We start from the raw sequence: 19954 nt of genomic DNA, 5'->3' as shown, positions 1-19954 counted from the left end.
ATTAACCCATTGTATACTATTTGAATTAGGCTTGATCTGATAATTAATATTCTAATTTAATCAATATCATGAATTGCATTACAAGTAAACAAATTTATTTATTAAACTTTCAGATTGTAGCTATTTAGTATTGGACTTTAAAAAAGATATTGTAAGTTTATTTAATAGGAAATAAATTTTAAGAGAGGTTTAATAGATTATTAAATTTTTAATTTTATGTTAAACAATTTTTTAATTTTTTTTAATTTATGTTAAATCATTGACTTATAGTATGCATAAAATCTACATATTTGTTACTACAAACTTGAAATTTTAAGGTTAAAGTAGATATCAAATATGATTTTATATCCAATACATCAATTTGATTTTGTTTGAAAATTATTTGGGTTTTGGAGTTTAAGCTTATAAACATTATTCCTCCTAAAAATTCTTATGTCATTTTATCTACATTTTACAAATATTTAAAAAAAACAAAGTAAAACTAAAGGAAAAATTTTCAACCATATGTTTTTTTCCTTAAAATTTGACTATAAATTCTAGTGTTATTTTTAACAAAGTTGAAAACCTTGATCCACAAATTGGGAAGAAATAACAGTAAATTTCAATAGAAAAAATAAAAAAATAGTTATAAGAAAAATCTAGTAAACAAGAAATTTGATGTTAATGAATTTATTGAAGAAAAAAATTTGATAATTTATTAGACAAAAAATAAAAGTTTAGAGGACTATTTTGATAAAAAAAAAAATTGAAAATGAGAGCTAAATAGATAGCTTTATTATTTGAAAGATTGAGTTTGTAATTTAATCCTTTTTAATAACATTAAATATTAGATACATTTTATTTTTATGGTAATAATCCGAAACATAACAGTCTGAAGGCTTTTGGAGCGAAAGCTTCGCCTTCGACTACGTATAAAAGGCGAAATGGAACTGTCAAAAAAACAGCGCCAAAATTGAAAGAGGGAAAAAAAAAAAAGAAAAAAGAAAAGAGGAAAGAGGAAAAAGAGTAAATCAAGGAAGAAAAAGAAAAAAGTAAAAAGAAATTGAGAGAGCACACGAGATGCGCCCCTTGTTTGGCATTCCACAAACTGCTAATTCCAATACTTCGAGTTCTAATAGCGATCCAACCGATCGGAGAATTAACGCTCTCGTTCGGCATCTGGTTGAATCATCTTCATCCGCCATGGCTGATACACTCTCTGCTTCTCCCACTTCCTCCTTGAACACTGATTCAGTTTTCGCTCATGTTGTTCGTGCTCCTGAAGATCCTATCCTCGGGGTAATCTCTCTCTTTCGATCAATCACTGTAGCTTCTTTTATTCGTTGCTCTGCCCATCAATCTTCTCTCGACTTGCATTTCTTTGTTCGGTTGTCGACAAGTTCACAGGATTTTGTTTTTGTTTTTTCGTTCTCTTCTCATGCTGTTAGTTTTTTTTTTTTTTTTTTTTTGCGGTGGTCAGTTTTTGGTTATTTACGTCTGATTCTGACTTTTCTGTTTCTATTACATATGGTATTTTATGGAAATGAACTATGTCGAGCTTTTGGATTATTGTGATCGGGAATTTTTTGTTGGCTGTTTGTGGATCATGATCGTTGCTGCGTGTTTTTATTGGAATCCAATTGGCTGTTGTTTCTGATGTCATTTTGTAGTGTTTTGGAAATTGTTACGCTTGTCAGCTGGTTTAATGGTTTTAGAAACGCTGAAGGATATCTTTAAGGAATAGAAAGACTATCGGACAAAAATCTGCTCGCCTATTTTTGCTTATTGCATATTTATACATTTTGCATCTATCTATACTAATATATATTAATTACTGTGTTGAACTATGAATGGGTAGGTGACTGTTGCATACAACAAAGATCCGAGCCCGAACAAGTTGAATTTGGGCGTCGGTGCTTATAGGACAGAGGTACGTATCTGTTGCTTTAGATTGCAGTATCTTATATTTTATTCGTTATTGAGATGTCTAAGCAGTTAGTGTGTGTAGTTGGACATCTTTTAATATTGTGGTATTTTGATATGATAGGAAGGAAAACCTCTTGTCTTGAACGTTGTTAGAAAAGCAGAGCATCAGCTTGTTAATGATAGGTATTTTTCTTCGTCATTCTCTTGGAAATCTTACTTGATGTAGATATATGTCGAGGTTCTCATTTTAATGATCTACAGTTCACGAGTTAAGGAGTATCTTCCGATCGTGGGATTGGCAGAGTTTAATAAACAGAGTGCCAAGCTTATTTTTGGCGCTGACAGGTAAGCTGTACAGATTTTATTCACAGTTGGTTAGATCGTACTTAGAGCAGCATCTTTGGTTCAATAGTTTCTTTTTTTGGATCGTATTTCTAATTCTTACTTTTTATGTAGTCCTGCTATTCTTGAGAACCGTGTCACAACTGTTCAATGCTTGTCCGGTACTGGATCATTGAGGGTTGGTGGTGAATTTTTGGCAAGACATTATCATGAGGTGCGGAGTGCTTAGGTGTTGAATTATCGTACTTATTATGCTTTACTTGTACATGGGAACAAAGCCTTCTGAACGTTCATTTTTTCTTGTTTTTCAGCGGCTAATATACATTCCCCAGCCAACATGGGGAAACCACCCCAAAGTTTTTACTCTGGCTGGTCTGTCGGTAAAAACTTACCGATACTATGATCCCTCAACACGGGGGTTGGATTTTCAAGGTTTAAACTCGTACTCTTTTATAACTGTCTATTATTTATTATTATTATTTTTTGTTCCATCTCCATATTGAATTCCTACGTGTTTGTCTGTTTTGGTAGTTTTGGTGCAATTAGATTATTCTCAACTTGTATATAGTTTTTAATCCTACAGTGCCCCTGGCATTCCGTATGGAAGTGATTTAAGATGATTTGTTACTGAAACTTCTGATGTTGAATATGTTGGTCCCTTACCATTCCTTACCATTTGGTTGGACAACTTTAACGTGTCACAGGCCTCTTGGAAGATCTTGGTTCTGCTCCATCTGGAGCTATAGTTCTGCTTCATGCATGTGCTCATAACCCAACTGGTGTTGATCCGACCCTTGAACAATGGGATCAGATCAGGAAGTTGATAAGATCAAAACAGCTTTTACCTTTCTTTGACAGTGCTTATCAGGTAAGGGTTATAGATATTATAAAATGGAAAATGACTCAGATGTCAAGAATTTAACATCTGAACAAGACAATCTAGCCATTTAAACTTGTGATATTTTTGCTTGTTATGATACAGGGTTTTGCCAGTGGAAGTTTGGATGCGGATGCTCAGCCTGTGCGCTTATTTGTTGCTGATGGAGGTGAATGTTTTGTAGCCCAGAGTTATGCAAAGAATTTGGGGCTCTATGGCGAACGTGTTGGCGCTTTAAGCATTGTAAGGTTTTTAGAAGAATGTTACATACTCTTGATTCATTGAGATGTCATGTAACATCATAGCTTCATTGATTGAATATGGAGTCTGTGTGGTATTAATGACGAATACAAGTTCTATAATAAATTGAGATAAGTAGATTATAGTAGGTTATTTTTTCACCTATCGTCATGTGCATGATTGTCTACTGCACTATTCTTTTGAAATGATAAATTGTATATTTTATGCGTGGAATTATCTTTTCTGTTTGTACAATACAAATGAAATGTTCGACTTACAAACGTTACCCTTTCCTTTAACCCGAATGCAAATATAATAACCCCTGCAGTATTGACCTTTGCATTAATATTAATATGCGGGGCAATGTTGAAGGGTATCTATTATCGGTATTGAGGAACATTTTATTTTTCATTAAAATAGAATCTTTGAAGCATGAAGATGGATGGATGGTGTCTAAGCTGGTATTCTTCTAGCTTTACTACCTTGATCTTACGCTTTGTTACTGATTGAACAGGTCTGCAAGAATGCTGATGTCGCAAGCAGGGTAGAGAGCCAGCTAAAACTAGTGATAAGGCCCATGTACTCAAACCCACCCATTCACGGAGCATCTATTGTCGCTACAGTCCTGAAGGACAGGTAACGATGAAAACTTCTCATATGACCCCAACTGAATCGGGAAGGTGAACATATATATGCAAGATGCTCGTCTAGACTTTTTTTCCAATCCTGACAATTTGTATGGAATCAATTTACTGTCCATGCATCGTGAAATCAAGTTCTTCATATGACCCCAACTGGCAATTTGTAGGGATTTGTTCAATGAATGGACTATTGAGTTGAAGGCCATGGCGGACCGTATTATTAGCATGCGCCAGCAACTTTTTGATGCCTTGCGAGCTAGAGGTTAGTATTCATTCTCCTGATATCCCTTCTGATATTTATGTGGTTCTCTTAGCCCTCTCCGTTTTGAGGGCTTACTAGCCTCATTATATCAGTTTCTTTACTGACTAGATGGTCTTGTTCAAAGGATACGAATAATGATAAGAGTAGTCTATGAGGGAGAAAGGGAATAAAACATTTGGGGTACGGATGAGATGAACGATTGTATTTGGTGAGAATGGCAGATTAGGCCGACAAGACTGATTCTCAATTTATCATAAATATGATAATCATTTAAGTCTCGTTTGATAACCATTTGGTTTTTTGTTTTTTGTTTTTGAAAATTAAACCTATTTCATTTACATTTTTTACAATGATTTGCATCATTCTTAACTACAGTGGTATGGTAAGAGGAAAAAAAACATTTTGAAAGCTATATTTTGTAGTTCTCAAAATTTGGCTTGGTTTTTTTAAACTATTGGTGTGACGACAAAGGAAGAAATTTGGATGTGGAAAGTGTCATAGGCTTTATTTTCAAAAATAAAAACAAAAAATTTATCAAACGGGACTTTAGTTTTTTATTTTTTTGATATTTTTAAAAGATTATACTCCAAAATAAAATCGTCTAAAAATTCTAGAATAAAGTTAAATTTGTTCATCGTTCCACCATACTCTAATTTAGTAGTGGAGTAGAAATACAAGGATATTAGTAGTTAAAACATAGGATGCTGAACCAAAGTGATGAAATTGCAGCTCATCCGAAATTGAAGACTGTTGATTTGAACTTTCGTATTGGTGAAGGACAATAACGTGGATCTCTAAGTTGCTGAACTTTTAATCAAGACTAATAATCTCAACCTCTTAAGTTTCGCTTATTTGGACCGTCTTTAACTAAATTTTTTATCTTGGTTTGGTATTTTTTTTTTTAATTGGTTCTACTTCACCATGATTTAATTTGAAGAAAAGGCGGTTCTACTTCACCATTTTGTCTTGCTATATGGTTATGTCAAAATTTAGGAAGCTTCGTTTGAGACCTGTCAGGAAAATGGATGTGAATAATGTGATGGGTGAATGTTTAAGGGGGGCCTGGTGGTCCTGCCTTATGAATTGATTTGATAGCGATGGATTTCTTTCTGGTGAATATTTTCTTCTTAGTATGTGTTTACGGTCTGGTGAAAGAATAGCGATGGCTCGAAATCGAATAGGTTCCTTGGGGAGAATTAAATATTCTAGAAAATTCCAGGAATGTGGAAGAAACTACTTGATCGAGATGGGTTAAATGTAGACACAGAGTAAACAGAATATGAGGGAGAAAGGGAAAGAACAGAAAAAGCAAAAGATTCTTTCATTTCAAATCCTAATTTATTTTAAAACCCGTACTTGTATTTGAAAAAAAAGAAGAAAATAATCCTAATATTGGTTGGTCGTGGTTGAATATATATATTTTTTTTTTGGTGATTTTTATAGGTTATTGTGGTGCGTTTGTGTGGCAGGTACACCTGGTGATTGGAGTCACATCATCAAACAGATTGGGATGTTTACTTTCACAGGATTGAACTCCGAACAAGTTAGCTTCATGACCAAAGAATATCACATTTACATGACCTCTGATGGGTAAGCATCTTTGCTTTCATATCGCTATAATTTCTCCCCTAAATGCCAATCATTTACGTTGCCATCACGGAAATTTTATTATTTCGTTTTTTGTTTCTTACTCTCTTCTTTTCTGGCGTGTTTGAAAATTGTTACAATATCTTTCCATTTTTCTTTCAAAATAATCAGAATAACAATAAAAAAAAAAAAAGAAAGAAAAAGAGGAACACAAATGCATGTGAACCATTTATTCCACTCAAATTTTGAATTCGAAAAAATAGAGTTCTAATTACACATTTCTTGGTTGGTGGTTGTGTTCGTCAAACTTTTTGATAGATGAGACGAAATAGATACGAACTTAATAATCTTGGAACTAAACTTCGAATCAAACTTTTGTCTTTTCAACCGTGTAATGAAATTAATAATAAAGATAGAAGTTAATTAAAAGCATGAAATTGAAACATGTGAAAAGCTACTACTGTCCTCTTGAATTCAAAACATACTATACCTTACTATGAAAGATTATATAGTTTTTCTAAATAGAAACTGCAACATGAAACATAAAATATTTGGTGTGGAAAAAACATTATAGTACGTTATGCGCTTGGCACTTGTGCAGGAGAATCAGCATGGCAGGTTTGAGCTCAAGGACCGTACCACACCTTGCGGATGCAATCCATGCAGCCGTAACCCGTGTCGTCTAATTTTGTCCGTCCACACCAAATCATCGCCCATTATTATATGCTCCACTTTTGCTTAGTTTTTACAATTAAATAAAAATTGTTGCTTACCTTACTGGGAGCAAATTGTTGCCATTGAAACGCTTAAAAAACTTGTTTAGTATTTTGAGTTGTCATATGCCCTTAAAATGAGGCTTTTTTCATTCAAGTGGATGCCATCGGTTCAGATTAATAATCTGGAATTACAAGTAAACACATGCATTTTTTTTCTCCTTTTCCTTGTATTGAATGACATGAACATAAACACATTACATTTAGAAATTGGAAAAAGGAGGGGGAAGTGGGTGGTGGTACCAGATAGATTTGTTATCTGCAGCCTTTGAGAAGATAAGAAGGGTGGGGACTTGCTATTGGTAGCGTGGTCGCAGCTGTAGTTTTCACGCACTCTGTCCCCACTTTCCCTGGGGACCCACATTCGCTGAAGTCCAGCACCCGACACTCTGCCTGAAAATGAAATCAATATCAGGCAAACTCGATATCCCATTTAAAAATAAGAGAAATTGCATATATTATAGATTTAAATATCACTTGGCCATTGTCTCATTTAAAATATTCATTCTGGTCTCCCAGCTTTCATTTTTTTATTTTTATTCTCGAAGGATCAACTTTTATTCATTTTGGTATTTAAAAATGTTTCATTATGATCTTTTTAATTTTAAAAAGCTTAAAATCCCAAGAAATGGTTAAAATGTCATCCGGCTTTTGGTCTTTCATGATCTTTTATTAAAAGAAAATGTAACGAAGTTTCTTTTGCCTGAAAACGTTATGCCAAAAGGTTTATATTTTGAATAATTTATGTTAAAAGCGTCGAAAGGTGTAATGTTTTGGGCTCTTGAAATGATTGAAAGAACCTTCCGCCCCCGCCCCCCCAAAAAAAAAGAAACAAAAAGTTGGAAGGAACAATTACCAGAACAGTTTGATCACAATGGAGATGCTTCATACGCGTTCCCTTGAGTAGTGTATCTGGAGTTTCATTTCCCAATACCTCATGAGCGTTGGCACATGCAGCTGCCGTTCGCTCGCTTACTTGTTTCATCAACCCAATTGCATCAAGGCTTCTTTCCTTAGGGCTCGAAAAGTATCCAATGTCCTATTCAACAAAAATACATCAATTCAATTAAATGAAAGATCATTTAAAGAAAACTTCTCTCCCAACTGCAAGTTAATCCAAACAATCTAAACAAGTACCTCGATCGATATTTCTGTATCGATCCTTGGGCCGGGTAGGAAAGAATTGAAAAACCAAGGAGACATCCATGCTGAAGGGGATTCGATACTTCTCTTAAATGGAGTTTCACCAGCTCCAGGTCTAGGCCATAATATTAAACATATATGTCCATTAGAGTATGTAAAAGAAAGGGAAAAAATGCAGAACATAAGACTGGAAACACCATAAATCTAAACGTGTAGAAATAATGCATTACAGAGAGAGAAGGGGAGATGAATCTTACAACGGAGTGGCCGTAGTCTGTGGCCGAGTAGAATCTATCTTCTCAAGGAAAGCAGATGAAGTGACAGGTAGTTCGCCCGTCATCACATTCGAAACATTGTCCGGAATTGATGCATCTTCCAATCTGCTTAGACAGTGTCGTTTCTTAATTCCCGTACTTGAATTGAGAGCTTTTTGATCAATAGAGTGGAGTAGCAAGTCATTGGCATCATGTTCAGCCAGGACTCCAGGAGGTACCTTCCAAATGTGAAATTAACTATCAGATCATGTTTGTCGTAAAAGAAAGAACAAGAAATTTGGTTCTCATAGGATGAGTCAATGTTGAATGTTGGATACCAGTAAACTCGATTGTTGAACACAATAAAACAGTTTAGTAATCCCTCAATCATAAAGATTAATCATCTACCAAAAGTTTGCTGTAAAATGACTCACAATTTCAGCTGCCATCTCGGTATCAGCAGTCCCTTGTTTTGTATAGTCTTGGGAACAACTTTTGGGAAAACTGTTCTCTGAAACCATGATGTCTAGAGATTCATTACTATCATCTTTCTTCTCTTTTCTTTCTTCGAAGGTACAACACATATTTTCTTTGTCTTCAGCAGAATCTCCAGTACTCTTTTTCAGGTTAGATGGAGAAAATATAGAAGCTTTATCAGACCCATCATTGAACACAACATCCAAACGTGAAAAGTTTTCGGTCAAACTGGATGTCACATCGGTTTCAAGCTTTTTGTCAATTCTTCTTTCAGAAAGTGGAGACATTAAATCACGGTGACGTTTCTTCAAAATGGATGGAGTACTGGCGAAAGTTTTGGCAGCGCTTTTCAGTACAGCATCTGGACTAGTATCACGAGATGGTGAATCCCATAATCTAAATGGAGTAACAGAATTTAGAGAAGGCATCATCAACTGGCGAATACCCAGTGGGCTGTATTCCTGCATTTCATTTCCAGACTGTATGAGATCACAGCTGAAAAAGGGAACATCTAAACTTGGAAAACGAGGAGGCTCATAACAAAGAGCTCCCGAGTCTTGATGTTCGTCATTTTGTTTTGCTCTTTCGTCTGATCGAGTACAAGTACCTGTGCCATCTGCTGCTGCTGTTGCAAATGTATCCACACTAACTGGTTTTGGCAGGTCTTCTGATCCACCAGGCCGTTCTTGCATTTCTGGGTTATCTGCAACATCAAAATAGGAAGGCTTGGATGTTCCACCATGATAGACAAACCCATTCAACTGGCTACGTACACATTTGTGCTCTAGGGCTTCTACAATTAGTTGGTTGGATCCAGTACCACCTAATAAAATCATGTCACTATTGACAGAAACCATGGATGGAATCAGCATGCCGGATTGACAGAAGGAATTTTTCTCCTGCACATCAGTTCCTGAAGGATGGTTATATGTTTGTGAAGCCGAAGCATGATTATTTTCCACTTTTGGAGTTCCCAAGGAGTGTACTGGAACTTCATAATCACACATTTCAGATATACAAGGTCCTTCTTTAAGATTACTAGTCAGATCGCATCTGTCACTTTTTGGATCTAAGAATAGGACCCTGCAACATTCATCATCAGATATAAACATGCACTCTGCTTGAGCAGAAGCCGCAGCTCCTTTGATCATTAAAGAAGTTTCAGCAGAATCGCCAGCTCCATGACTCTCATCCGTCCCATTACCAATTGATTGAAACTGTGATGCTTCTTTACCCAATTGTAACGAAGAGATGTTGGGAAACTCATTCAAATCACATTGGTACTCCCTATTTGAAGTTGTTCTACAATCATGCGAGAGATTTTTCCGTGAAGGTGACAAAGAGTGATCCGTTTCTTGAGCAAACTCAGCAATGGGACAAGTAATTACTTCCATGGGAGGAGGGTAGCAGGGTTCTGAACTGGATACTGGGCTGGAACTTTGCTCCTTTCCCAACCCTAAATCCTCAATCAACTGAAATTCCTTTCTCATATTCAGAGTCGCACATGCTGGATCGCTCAGAAAGCTATCAGCAACTGTTGCATCTTGACTGCACTCTGAAATCTCCTCTGTGTCCATTCCATTCAAACCACAGTCATTTCCACTACCAAGCACCTTCGAAGATGAAACTAGCAGTTGGTTTGGTTGGCCAGCGGGAACTGGATCTTGAAATTGTGTGAGCAAGCCTGAGGCCAAGTAAGAATCCAATTTCTTTTTGACAGAACTGTTCCAGTGGTTTTTTATGGCATTGTCTGTCCTGTTGATTATAAAAGCACCAATACAACATCTTTCAGGATCAAGTGAAAATTTTCCAATTAAAAATTGGAAAGAAATGCAGTTCTAGAGAATAAAGCTGCAATGAAAAGAAATCCAACAATTTTAATCTGAAAAGATTTATAGGAACAAAATTATGCACATACAGGACAGCTCACATAATGCCTCAACTTTAAGATATAAATGGGACACACCTTCCAGGTAAGAACTTTGTTAGCTCTGCCCATCTGTTGCCATAAATTTGATGAGCACGAATTAAAGCTAACTCCTCTTCTTGGGTCCATGCTTCTTTGTTTATATTAGGATTGAGGTGATTGTGCCACCTGAAAAAAAGGAAATAGTTTTATGTAAAAAAAATATTGGAAGCACAGCTGAAAATTTAATAGAACATCAAGTACGGATGCAGGAAAAGTTGAAGCTGATGGCACCACGAATTCATAATGGCTTCCAGAAAAGAAATGTTCAACAAACGGGGTTTACCAAAGGGATAATAAAAGTAAAACAGGAAAATCAAAATCCAAAAACCAGCAAGAAAATAACCTAACTGTCTTACCTTTCTCGGCATTGCTTACCAATACGACCAGGTAAATGTGTTGCAATTGTGGACCACTTTTTTGGTCCATATTTATTCACCAGTTCAATGATAATTTCATCCTCCTATATTCAATTCACAAGCAAACAGGTAAATTCAAGTAGAATTCCATAAATAGAGTATTGAAAGGGTTTGTTGATTAAATTATCATGATAACTGGAATTTCACAAACGGATCACCTCTTTAGACCATGGACCTTTGACAAGCTCGGGATTTAAAACCTTTTGCCACCTATGCAGACATTGTACATCAGTCCGATCCTTGAAATATCCAGCTACAAACAACCAATAACAAATGAACCAGTGATGAAATAAAAGAACATAGTAGTCTATACAAAATATAATTCATCATGGAATATGGCCTCCTTGACATTGCATGATTAATTAGGTTATCCAATCATCTAGATACCGTATGTACACTTTACATAAAATAAAGCAGACATCAATTATGCTCCTAGATCACCATCACTGCAGAAATCCTCCATTATGTTAAGAATGACCCAAAAAGAGAACATCTTCAGTACAATAAAACATATCCTTGGCTTCTACAATATGCCAACACACCAATAATACCTATTTTCTTCCAGTTCTTGCCTTTGAAATGATCAACTGCTTGTCGCAAAGTTTCATCCTGGATGTAAACAAAATAGATTATCCATCAAACACATAACTTTTGGAACAACAAAATTAATCGTAAGAAAATGTCTAATAGACTGCCGTATGATATAGGATCTCACTGTGGTAAATGATAAACCTACCTCTTCAGCTGTCCACTGTCCTTTCGTTGAACGTCTTGTTGGGCCACTAGTTCTCCTAAACATCCCCCCAAACAAACATACATAGAGTTCAGCACAGAATTTAGTTTTTTCCTTCCAACAAAGTAACAGGGCAACGAAAGGAATATGAATGTCAAGGGACAATATAGGAACGTGTGTAAAAATTTACAAGATGTAAAGTCAATTCAAACATAAATCCACGGCAATGAAAAAAACTGTTGTTGAACCAAAGGACATCAAATTACAACCATTTATCAGGGAAAACGAAAAGAAAGCCAGTAAAATTACAAGTTGCTAGATACAGAATTACAACAAGTTAGTTAGTGACGGATATCCCTCCCAGTAATAAAGAAAATCAAGGAAAATGCTGTACAGGAACAGAATTCAAGAATATTGCAACTCAAACAGTTCTTATAAGAGTTATGGTGGCAAATTTGGTTTAGAAGACTTGCAAGACAAGAGCTACAAGGCAACAGTATAGTAAAGTGCATACAGAGAGGCTAAAACATGCAGAATGAAGGGAATGAGAAGAAATATGGAGCCAAGCATTAGATTTGCTTAGTTAGATAAATGAAATTACCCATGGAGAGCACGAATCCTCTGATCACGAACCTCAGGATTGTCTGAAGGTGTTGAGATAGTCTTATCACCTTCCATAACTCCTTGGCATAGAGGGACAAATGCATAATATCCCAATTCCTACTCGACAATGGCTTGTTCCAAATAATGCTATCCAGACCATTATTTTATTCCAACGTAGAAAAATCTACCATTTCATCTAACAATTTCTGACCATGGAAGATAACCAGTCAATATCTGCAGGTAGTAGAACAAAGAAATAGTACAAAAAACAAAGCATACGGCTGTATCTATAATATATAAATGTGCAAAATCATTATTCAAAGGCAAGAATCGAACCAAAAAACAACAGTACCAGTAAATTAAATCTTAGCATTTCAAAGCAGTATAGAATTTGAGCTCCATGATCTTTGAATCAATGATATTGTAAATCAGCAGTGGGACAGACAGTGGATGTAACATCGAAAGTTTCTTTAGGCAGTTTTTACAATAAGTGATGTAAAACGTATAAAATCAGATAATCCTCCAGAGGAAAAATGAACATATAGATGTTCCCAAAACTCACTCTACGTGAGAATAAAGGCCTCATCATTCATAATTAATTAGTACAACAAGTCTAAATCCATATCAAGAAAAGAAACTGAAAGGTATAACAATTGAACCTGACTTTAGAAGAGGAATAAACTATCAATCCTTGATTAAAACTCGTATAATGCACAATACTTGCATAAAAACCTATTAACCATCCTCCAAACCTCAAAACGACAGAAATGACTGTCAAGAGCTAATTAAGAATGTATGCAACAAGCAACAGAAAAGCTGCCTTAACAAAAATTCAAGTTCCGCCGCCGCAAAAACTGTGAAAAGGATCAGACAAATAATTCATTACACAATGGAACTCCATAAACAGAAAACGACACATTATCTGTGTGAATAAATCAAAATCACAACAAGGATAAGATAGAGAACATTTCATAGAGTCCACAAGGTAAATCACTCAAAATAAATGGAAAGAAAAGGTTAAAGAATTCACAAACTCGGACTGAAATGCCTAAAGAACTTCAAATCGAAACGGAAAACAATTAAATCAACGCAAAGATCATAAAATCACCAAAGAAACCCTAAAGAACTCACCGGCGTCGGCGTCGAGCGGCAGCGAAGTGCAGATAAATAGATGAAACTGGATGGAGCGATCGAAACAGGACGCATTAGCGAATCTCCGAGGAGTAGAAATTTGATCGGAAGAACGAGTGACTGTGCCAAAGCAAAGAGAGAGAGGAACTCGTAGCGAGAGCGAAATGGCTTAGGACTTGGAAACGATAATTTAAACGGTCCGGAGCTCTATTCAAACATAAAGGGGCGGACTAAAGGGATTCAAAACCAGCGGCTAAGATGACAGCACGAGTAGAAATTGGACGGCCAGGATTTAGACACGTGTGTACCGTGGATGTCGTACTACCGACAGTGATTACGTGTGATGGTCGCAGTAATCGACAAGTTTTAACGGGAAGCGACCTCCGTCACACTTTATTTCATCTTTTTCTTTTTAAAACTTCACCAAACTTTCACCATTTCATTTTTGAAAAATAAATAAATATATATATACCTCTCAAATATTTGACTTTTTAACACTTAAAATCTTAAATAATTAGATGTGTCCATTAACATTTCAAATTTTCAAATATGAAATAACTAAACTTTTCGTTAGAATTGCATTTTAAAATCACTAGTACATCATTTTTACAAGTGTACAATAATTTTTAAAATACATGGATTAATATAATATAATAATTTTTATTTATATTAATGTTCTTCACTTTTATATTGTTCTCACTTATTCCGAAAAAAGTTGGTGATAATTTTTCTTTTACTTTAATAAGATTTTGGAGGAAGAGTAATTTTATTTAGATGATTTTAAGTTGATTATACGGTGAATGAAATGGTGTAAAAATAGTTATAAACCACTAATAAATTGTTTAAATAATTCTTTTGCAAAAGTTTAAAATATAAATCAATACATTTTCTTTATAAAAAATCAAATTAGTATATATTTTGATCAATACAATGCCTAAGAGTATAAATTAATTTTTGCCCATTTCAACAATGGTGTATTTGAGCTAGACCTTTGAAAAGGTAATAAATATTTGATTACTTAGCACCTGTTTAAATTTAGCAAATATGTACTCGATCTGCAATTTGGATTCTGTTTTCAAAAATTATTTCTAGTTTATGTGATACAAATAGTGCAATTCTAAAAACAACATTTTTATTTTTTCAGTGTATCCAAATTATAATTTCAAGATTTTAAAATGCATAACTAAATTAGAAAAGATGAAAACAATAGTAAATATAATATTCATGTTATAAACTCAATTTATATAAAAATTTTACATATAAAACAAATTCATAAATTAATTAGTAAGAGTTTATAGTCAATTTAATATTTAATGAATAACTGTAATTAATTTTATGATTTAGTGAAAATTTATTATAGATAGAAAAAATGTCAAACTATTTATCGAAATAACCTACATATCAACATCTATTAGTGATAAACTCCTAATAGATATTGATAGACTTCTATATGTCTCCATTGATAGACTTCTATATACTTCTATCAAAGAAGATTAAAATTTAATAATTTCACTCATTTTTCTATTTTTAAAAATCTCCTTCTAAAAAATTATTTGAATTTAAATTTAATTTCTACCTTTCGTTTATGACTCTATTCTCTTTCAATCTCATGTCAATCATGTTTTCATATTGCCTACCAGACAACCCTTATTAATTTAATGGTTAGTACATGAATTGTAGAGTGATTTTAAACCTAACCAATTCACTAAAATGAGATAAATTGAAATTTGTTTTCAATATGAACCAAGTAGTTGAATTCAAATGACAATGAATTATTATTATTATTATGATTATCAAATACAACAATTTACCTCTAAAAGGAAGATCATGTCCATCAGCTCAGCTTATAATTCAAATGTTAATCTTTTAAGCAGAACACAAGCCTTGTTGAGACGTAGTTTAGAATACAAGAGAAACAGAGTCAACCAAAGCATTCAATGGCACCAAAAAAAAAAAAAAAAAAAAAAAAAAGGGGAAAAACGAACGGTTTATGGTACAATTTACTTTTGTTAAAGGCAAACACGCCAGACTTTCAAATTTCAATGGCAGCTTTTCACCTGCCTCAGAAGAAATTGGGTGGGGTCTAAACAACCAAAAGATCAAAAAGAAAATCACCACTCACTATAAAACTAGAGAGAGAGAAAATCCATACCCAAAAAAAGATGAATTCCTTTTTCTTACTTTGAAAAAAAGAAAAGTACGCCAAAACGAGCTAACTTATCATCATTAAACAAGAGTAACAGTAATTACAACTTACAGAACACCATTTCTCCGCTCTCTTGAAAGGCACAGCAATTTTCTATTTGCATAGTCATCATCAAGTAGACACAACAAGTTGAATATCATCGAGGCTAAAGACAATTTGATCACTCACGAGAGAACAACTTTGGGCCAAGAACCACAAACTGAATGGGCAAATGACCATCATCTCGACACAAGAGCAGGTTTAGGTGCTGGTTTTTGCAGCATTTGTACCACTGATCAATTCGATCACATGAAATCCTCCTCCAGCTCTTGTAGCGATTTGCTTGTTGCTGCAATCTGTTTGTTAGATGTCATCTTTTCAGAGACCATCAAACCCTTGTAGCTCCTTAACTCTGCTTGCCTCTCTTTTTCTAACCTTTCCAGTTCCTCGCGGCGTTTCTACAAAAATGGAACTTTACGGTAACTAGACATGAAAAGAATCACAATACTTCATGAAAACCACCTAGCAAAACCAGGTCCGACAATATAGGTTTGGTAACGAAGAAATATATTGCAAGCAAATGATCAATATGATCATAGTCACTAGCAAATATCTAAAGATATAATTGCAAGATAAACACTTCCAAACTTGTGAAGCAAGACAATTATGAAGTGCAGTACAATGCTAGAGAAAGAATGTCTACACAGAATATGAGGTTTTCCAGCCACCAACCTTCTTTACATTGCTTTTGCGTGGGAAGGAAAAGCTAAGCTAAGACCATAACGAAAATATACATATCTTAAATGTTTTGTGTGTGTGCGCGCTTTTGTGTATTTTATAATTTGATAGATAACAGGCAAAATAAAAATGACTTATTCATGTTAGCGCTCGTGCCAAATATACCTTTCTTTTTATATATATATATATATCCATGAGTGTCCAAACCAACTTATGCGCACCTCGACTAATCTCATAGGACAACCTGCCTGACCCGCTCGTGCCAAATATATCAACTCAAGAGACAACAGTAATTCCAAGAAAAAGGAATTTCCTCTCTCGGGGAAGAGGACAAAGTTGAAATATGGAAATCCAAGATGTAGACGTAGAAAAAGGAGCAATTTCAGAGACGGAACAAAAGTTGCCACCAACCTTTTCTCTCAGGTGTTGCTTCCTCTCTGCTCTTTCAGCTGCATTAACTGCTTCACGTTCAGCTATATAATGGAAAACAAAGTGCTTGTCAACTGTTTTACAAGTACATATGCATGCAAAGAAGGTATGACTATGATATGTTTGATGTATCATGTATGGCACTAGAAAATTACAACAAAAACGTCATTTCCAATTTACCTTTCAAATCAGGCTTCCTTTCCACTTTAGTCCTGTTCAATCTATTAACAATGTCATTGATCCGTTTTTCCACCCTTACAGTTCGGACCTGAATTGTGTATAAAGACAAAGGTTTTGTAAATCACCTTGAATATTCCCATACATAAAGATGCATAAATATTTCTAAAAAAGAAAGGAAAGACAAAATAAAACAAAATCCTTATGGACATATCCACTTGCCAAACTAAAACAATTAAGCTTACCATCTTGGGGTTGTGAAAACCAACTTGGCCAACATCCATGGACGCAGTTTTCTTCAAATTGGACCAAGGTGTATACACAACATCAATGTTGTTCACCTTGTTTCCTGTCAGATAAAAAAGATAATGGTCAATAACTCCTACCACGTGACGCAATTCAGAACCAGGCACATGTATTCTAAAGGTTTGAAGTATGAACAAACAAACAAGTTTCACCACGTAAATGGCTAACATTCTTCAATTTTCTAGAAATAAACTGTTCAAATTCTACCTTGAATAGAATTTGCTTTGACAAGCTGAGCACAATCCTCCAGCAAACCTTCGCTAATATCATCAATGGTCTGCCCTTTTTGCAGTCTCACATAAACATGGGCAGATGACATCTTGTCTACATGGAACCTGCACAAAACAACCTTTGTTCATAGATGAAAACTTACGCAATGTCCTCCCTCCTAAAACGAAAATCAGATACAAAAGACTACATGATAACCCTTTAGTCCTTTAATGCTACAAAACAGTCAAGACCGTGATAAGTCCGAGTCCTGTATCACTGATTAAGGATTGTGCAACGAAAATTCAAGATATTAATTAAGACAAGAAACCTATTCCCTTCATAATCAGCCAACATCCTCACATATATTCATTTTCAGTTTAATAAAGCTCTGTAGGAGGAACCAAGGATGGTCATAGCTACCATTTCTATTCAAATCAGAGCAAATAACAACCACGCAAATTTGTAGAACTTTGAACTCAAAAAGGAAATCGAATATCAATTTCCAAATACATCAAAAGTAAGCAAAGACGTAAACATCAGCACTTTTCCCCCGACTTGATTAATCAAGGGAAACCATTTTCAACCATATCTCAATGGAATTGACATCAAATAACAAGCCGTGAAAGAAACAGAAATAATAAAGAGACGTATACGGTAAATTACCAAATATCCTCGAGGAAGCCATATTTGATGAGCTCCTCGTTCTCGTACTTGTCGAGCCCCATGAAAATGGTGTAATCACCAACATCGGGCCGGGCTTTGAAATAGAAAACCATGGTGCTTCGATTTCGTTCGCTCAACTCTCGAAAATGGAGAGAGCAGAATGAATTAGGGTTTTCAATTTGAGAGAAAAGAGAGAGATTAGCCCTCTAGCTAGTTGCGTGCGATTTTGAATCATTAATCGGACACCCATATTCCAGGATAGCGTAGAATAATATCTGGTTAAATTAATGTTTAGTCCTCGTAATTTGAGCTTTTGATTATTTGATTCCTAAGAGTCGTTTGATTTAAGATTTTATAAATATTTAAGAATAAAGGATGTTTGAGAATAAAATGTGATGTTTGGTTGTATATGGAAAATGTTATCAGAATTTAATGAATAAAAATCATGTTTGTATTTAATTTATTAAATTAAGTATAAAAATCTTATATAATTTTAATATATTGATCAAATCAATGATAAATATAATTCAATATATTGATAAAATTTAATTAATTAAGAGTCAATAATAATTCTAATTATAATTGTTGAATAAGAAATTTTGGACCTTGCCACGTCATTTACTAAATTAATGACGAAATTCTAAATCATTAAATTTGGGCTCAATTAGGAGTTGACATTTGTCCTGAATTGAAGTTGAAGACAAATTTCGATAACGGCACGTGATTTTATCATGACCGTTGAATTAGATAAGATTAATTTGGCTCTAAGCTTTTGTTGAATTTGACCCAAATGTCAAATCAGGCCTATATCCGATTAATTGGGCCCAAAGGCCAAACCCATGGATCAACCAAACCCAAGCCCACCTGTGAACTCTAGAGAAGCTCTTCTCATTTGAAGAGGTCAACAATTCTATACTCCAGAGAGCTTATAGGGAATTCTCTACAATCAGAAGACTCCTTGACTCCTGAAGCTGACCACACCTGAAGACTATCCTTTGAAGATACAAGCCTTCTGAAGTCCTTTGAATATACAAGCAATTCTACCTTCAGACAGAATTCATCAATAAGCAGAAGACACCCAAGACTCTTGAAGCTGCACTTATAGAAAACAGAAGACCCTGGAAGACACAAACATTCTTCCAAGACTTCTACTTCAAGAACGTTCGGTATTTTTCTTCTTCAAATCAAGCACATCCACCCAACCGAGAGAGAATCAGAGCATCAAGTACTAGCGATCAAACCACATCACATCAAACCAACCTCAACATCACCACCAACTCAAGTTCAACTCCACAAAAAAGGTTTCTCCGGAAGTCTCGTGCGAACACTAATCCTCCAAGAAGATCAAAAAGCCCGAAGGCTAATCATCCAAGAAGATCAACAAGCCCATAGGCCGATCACCCAAGAAGATCAACAAGCCCAAAGGTCGATCGTTCAAGAAGATCAACCAGCTTAAAGATTATAATTTATTTTGAAAGCATCAAAATACTATGTATTAGAGAATGTACTCACTTTCCACAAAATTAATACAAATACAAAGTTCAAGTTCCACGAAATAAATTTCTTTTGAAATCTCGTGCAAATAAATTGGCACGCCCAGTGGACCTCTCTACCTCTCATCTCTCTCGTCATCCAAGTCAATAAACCTACAAATGGCACCAAAGAAAGTTGTATCCAAAACTACTGCCACAAGCGATACTTACATAAGCTCTGTCATCACAGAAAATCTAATGGAATCTACTAAAGGCGGGATCGGTATTAGAGAAAATCCCTTGATCGACGGCTATGTTTCTGCTACTGATCCATCAGATAAAGAATCGTATTTTGATGTAGTATCTGTCATGGTGACTGACGTAATGGCTGAGTCAGCCATGGCAGAGATGGAAAGGAAGA

General features: G+C 35.0%; 3 protein-coding genes across 4 annotated transcripts; 1 reads left to right on the top strand and 2 right to left on the bottom strand.

Annotated features, from left to right (window-relative positions):
- The first annotated feature begins 845 nt into the window (after nt 1-845).
- ASP3 (aspartate aminotransferase 3) lies at nt 846-6769 on the top strand. The gene is made up of 12 exons (XM_039041621.2): nt 846-1278; nt 1838-1909; nt 2027-2088; nt 2167-2250; nt 2362-2461; nt 2559-2679; nt 2952-3115; nt 3230-3367; nt 3879-4000; nt 4173-4267; nt 5737-5857; nt 6456-6769. The coding sequence occupies exons 1-12, from the start codon at nt 1060-1062 to the stop codon at nt 6538-6540; spliced, it is 1383 nt and encodes a 460-aa protein (XP_038897549.1). The 5' UTR covers nt 846-1059; the 3' UTR covers nt 6541-6769.
- On the bottom strand, nt 6455-13738 carry LOC120085572 (transcription factor MYB3R-1-like). 2 transcript variants are annotated; one of them, XM_039041619.2, is made up of 12 exons: nt 13354-13738; nt 12221-12428; nt 11623-11677; nt 11438-11495; nt 11045-11139; nt 10827-10930; nt 10468-10596; nt 8459-10256; nt 8028-8263; nt 7765-7885; nt 7484-7666; nt 6455-7020 (listed from the first exon to the last, which is right to left on the bottom strand). In XM_039041619.2, exons 2-12 carry the CDS (start codon nt 12295-12297, stop codon nt 6883-6885), a joined length of 2994 nt encoding a protein of 997 aa, XP_038897547.1. In that variant the 5' UTR covers nt 12298-12428; nt 13354-13738; the 3' UTR covers nt 6455-6882. The 2 variants fall into 2 exon arrangements, with proteins under 2 accessions (XP_038897547.1, XP_038897548.1); XM_039041620.2 differs by having other exon boundaries at nt 12221-12456; nt 13354-13545.
- Nucleotides 13739-15551: 1813 nt separating this feature from the next.
- Nucleotides 15552-18347, bottom strand: LOC120085001 (coiled-coil protein). The gene is made up of 6 exons (XM_039040816.2): nt 18062-18347; nt 17396-17523; nt 17128-17231; nt 16886-16973; nt 16688-16749; nt 15552-15996 (listed from the first exon to the last, which is right to left on the bottom strand). The coding sequence occupies exons 1-6, from the start codon at nt 18172-18174 to the stop codon at nt 15844-15846; spliced, it is 648 nt and encodes a 215-aa protein (XP_038896744.1). The 5' UTR covers nt 18175-18347; the 3' UTR covers nt 15552-15843.
- Between the last annotated feature and the right edge of the window lie 1607 nt (nt 18348-19954).

This window comes from Benincasa hispida, chromosome 9, assembly GCF_027475165.1.
Source record: "Benincasa hispida cultivar pf3 chromosome 9, pf3_genome.v1.1, whole genome shotgun sequence".
NCBI classification, from domain to species: Eukaryota; Viridiplantae; Streptophyta; class Magnoliopsida; order Cucurbitales; family Cucurbitaceae; genus Benincasa; species Benincasa hispida.
This window is presented reverse-complemented; position numbering and strand designations above follow the sequence as displayed.

Excerpts from the sequence above, each read along its gene's own strand:
- ASP3 (XM_039041621.2), top strand. The coding sequence starts at position 1,060 with ATGCGCCCCTTGTTTGGCATTCCACAAACTGCTAATTCCAATACTTCG. Across the intron at positions 2,680-2,951 it reads ACGGGGGTTGGATTTTCAAG|GCCTCTTGGAAGATCTTGGT; the intron begins GTTTAAACTCGT and ends AACGTGTCACAG. Across the intron at positions 3,368-3,878 it reads GTGTTGGCGCTTTAAGCATT|GTCTGCAAGAATGCTGATGT; the intron begins GTAAGGTTTTTA and ends CTGATTGAACAG.
- LOC120085572 (XM_039041619.2), bottom strand. The coding sequence starts at position 12,297 with ATGGAAGGTGATAAGACTATCTCAACACCTTCAGACAATCCTGAGGTT. Across the intron at positions 11,678-12,220 it reads AGGATTCGTGCTCTCCATGG|GAGAACTAGTGGCCCAACAA; the intron begins GTAATTTCATTT and ends GGGGATGTTTAG. Across the intron at positions 10,931-11,044 it reads AAGGTCCATGGTCTAAAGAG|GAGGATGAAATTATCATTGA; the intron begins GTGATCCGTTTG and ends AATTGAATATAG.
- LOC120085001 (XM_039040816.2), bottom strand. The coding sequence starts at position 18,174 with ATGGTTTTCTATTTCAAAGCCCGGCCCGATGTTGGTGATTACACCATT. Across the intron at positions 16,750-16,885 it reads AAGGAAGCCTGATTTGAAAG|CTGAACGTGAAGCAGTTAAT; the intron begins GTAAATTGGAAA and ends TCCATTATATAG. Across the intron at positions 15,997-16,687 it reads AGCAACACCTGAGAGAAAAG|AAACGCCGCGAGGAACTGGA; the intron begins GTTGGTGGCAAC and ends CCATTTTTGTAG.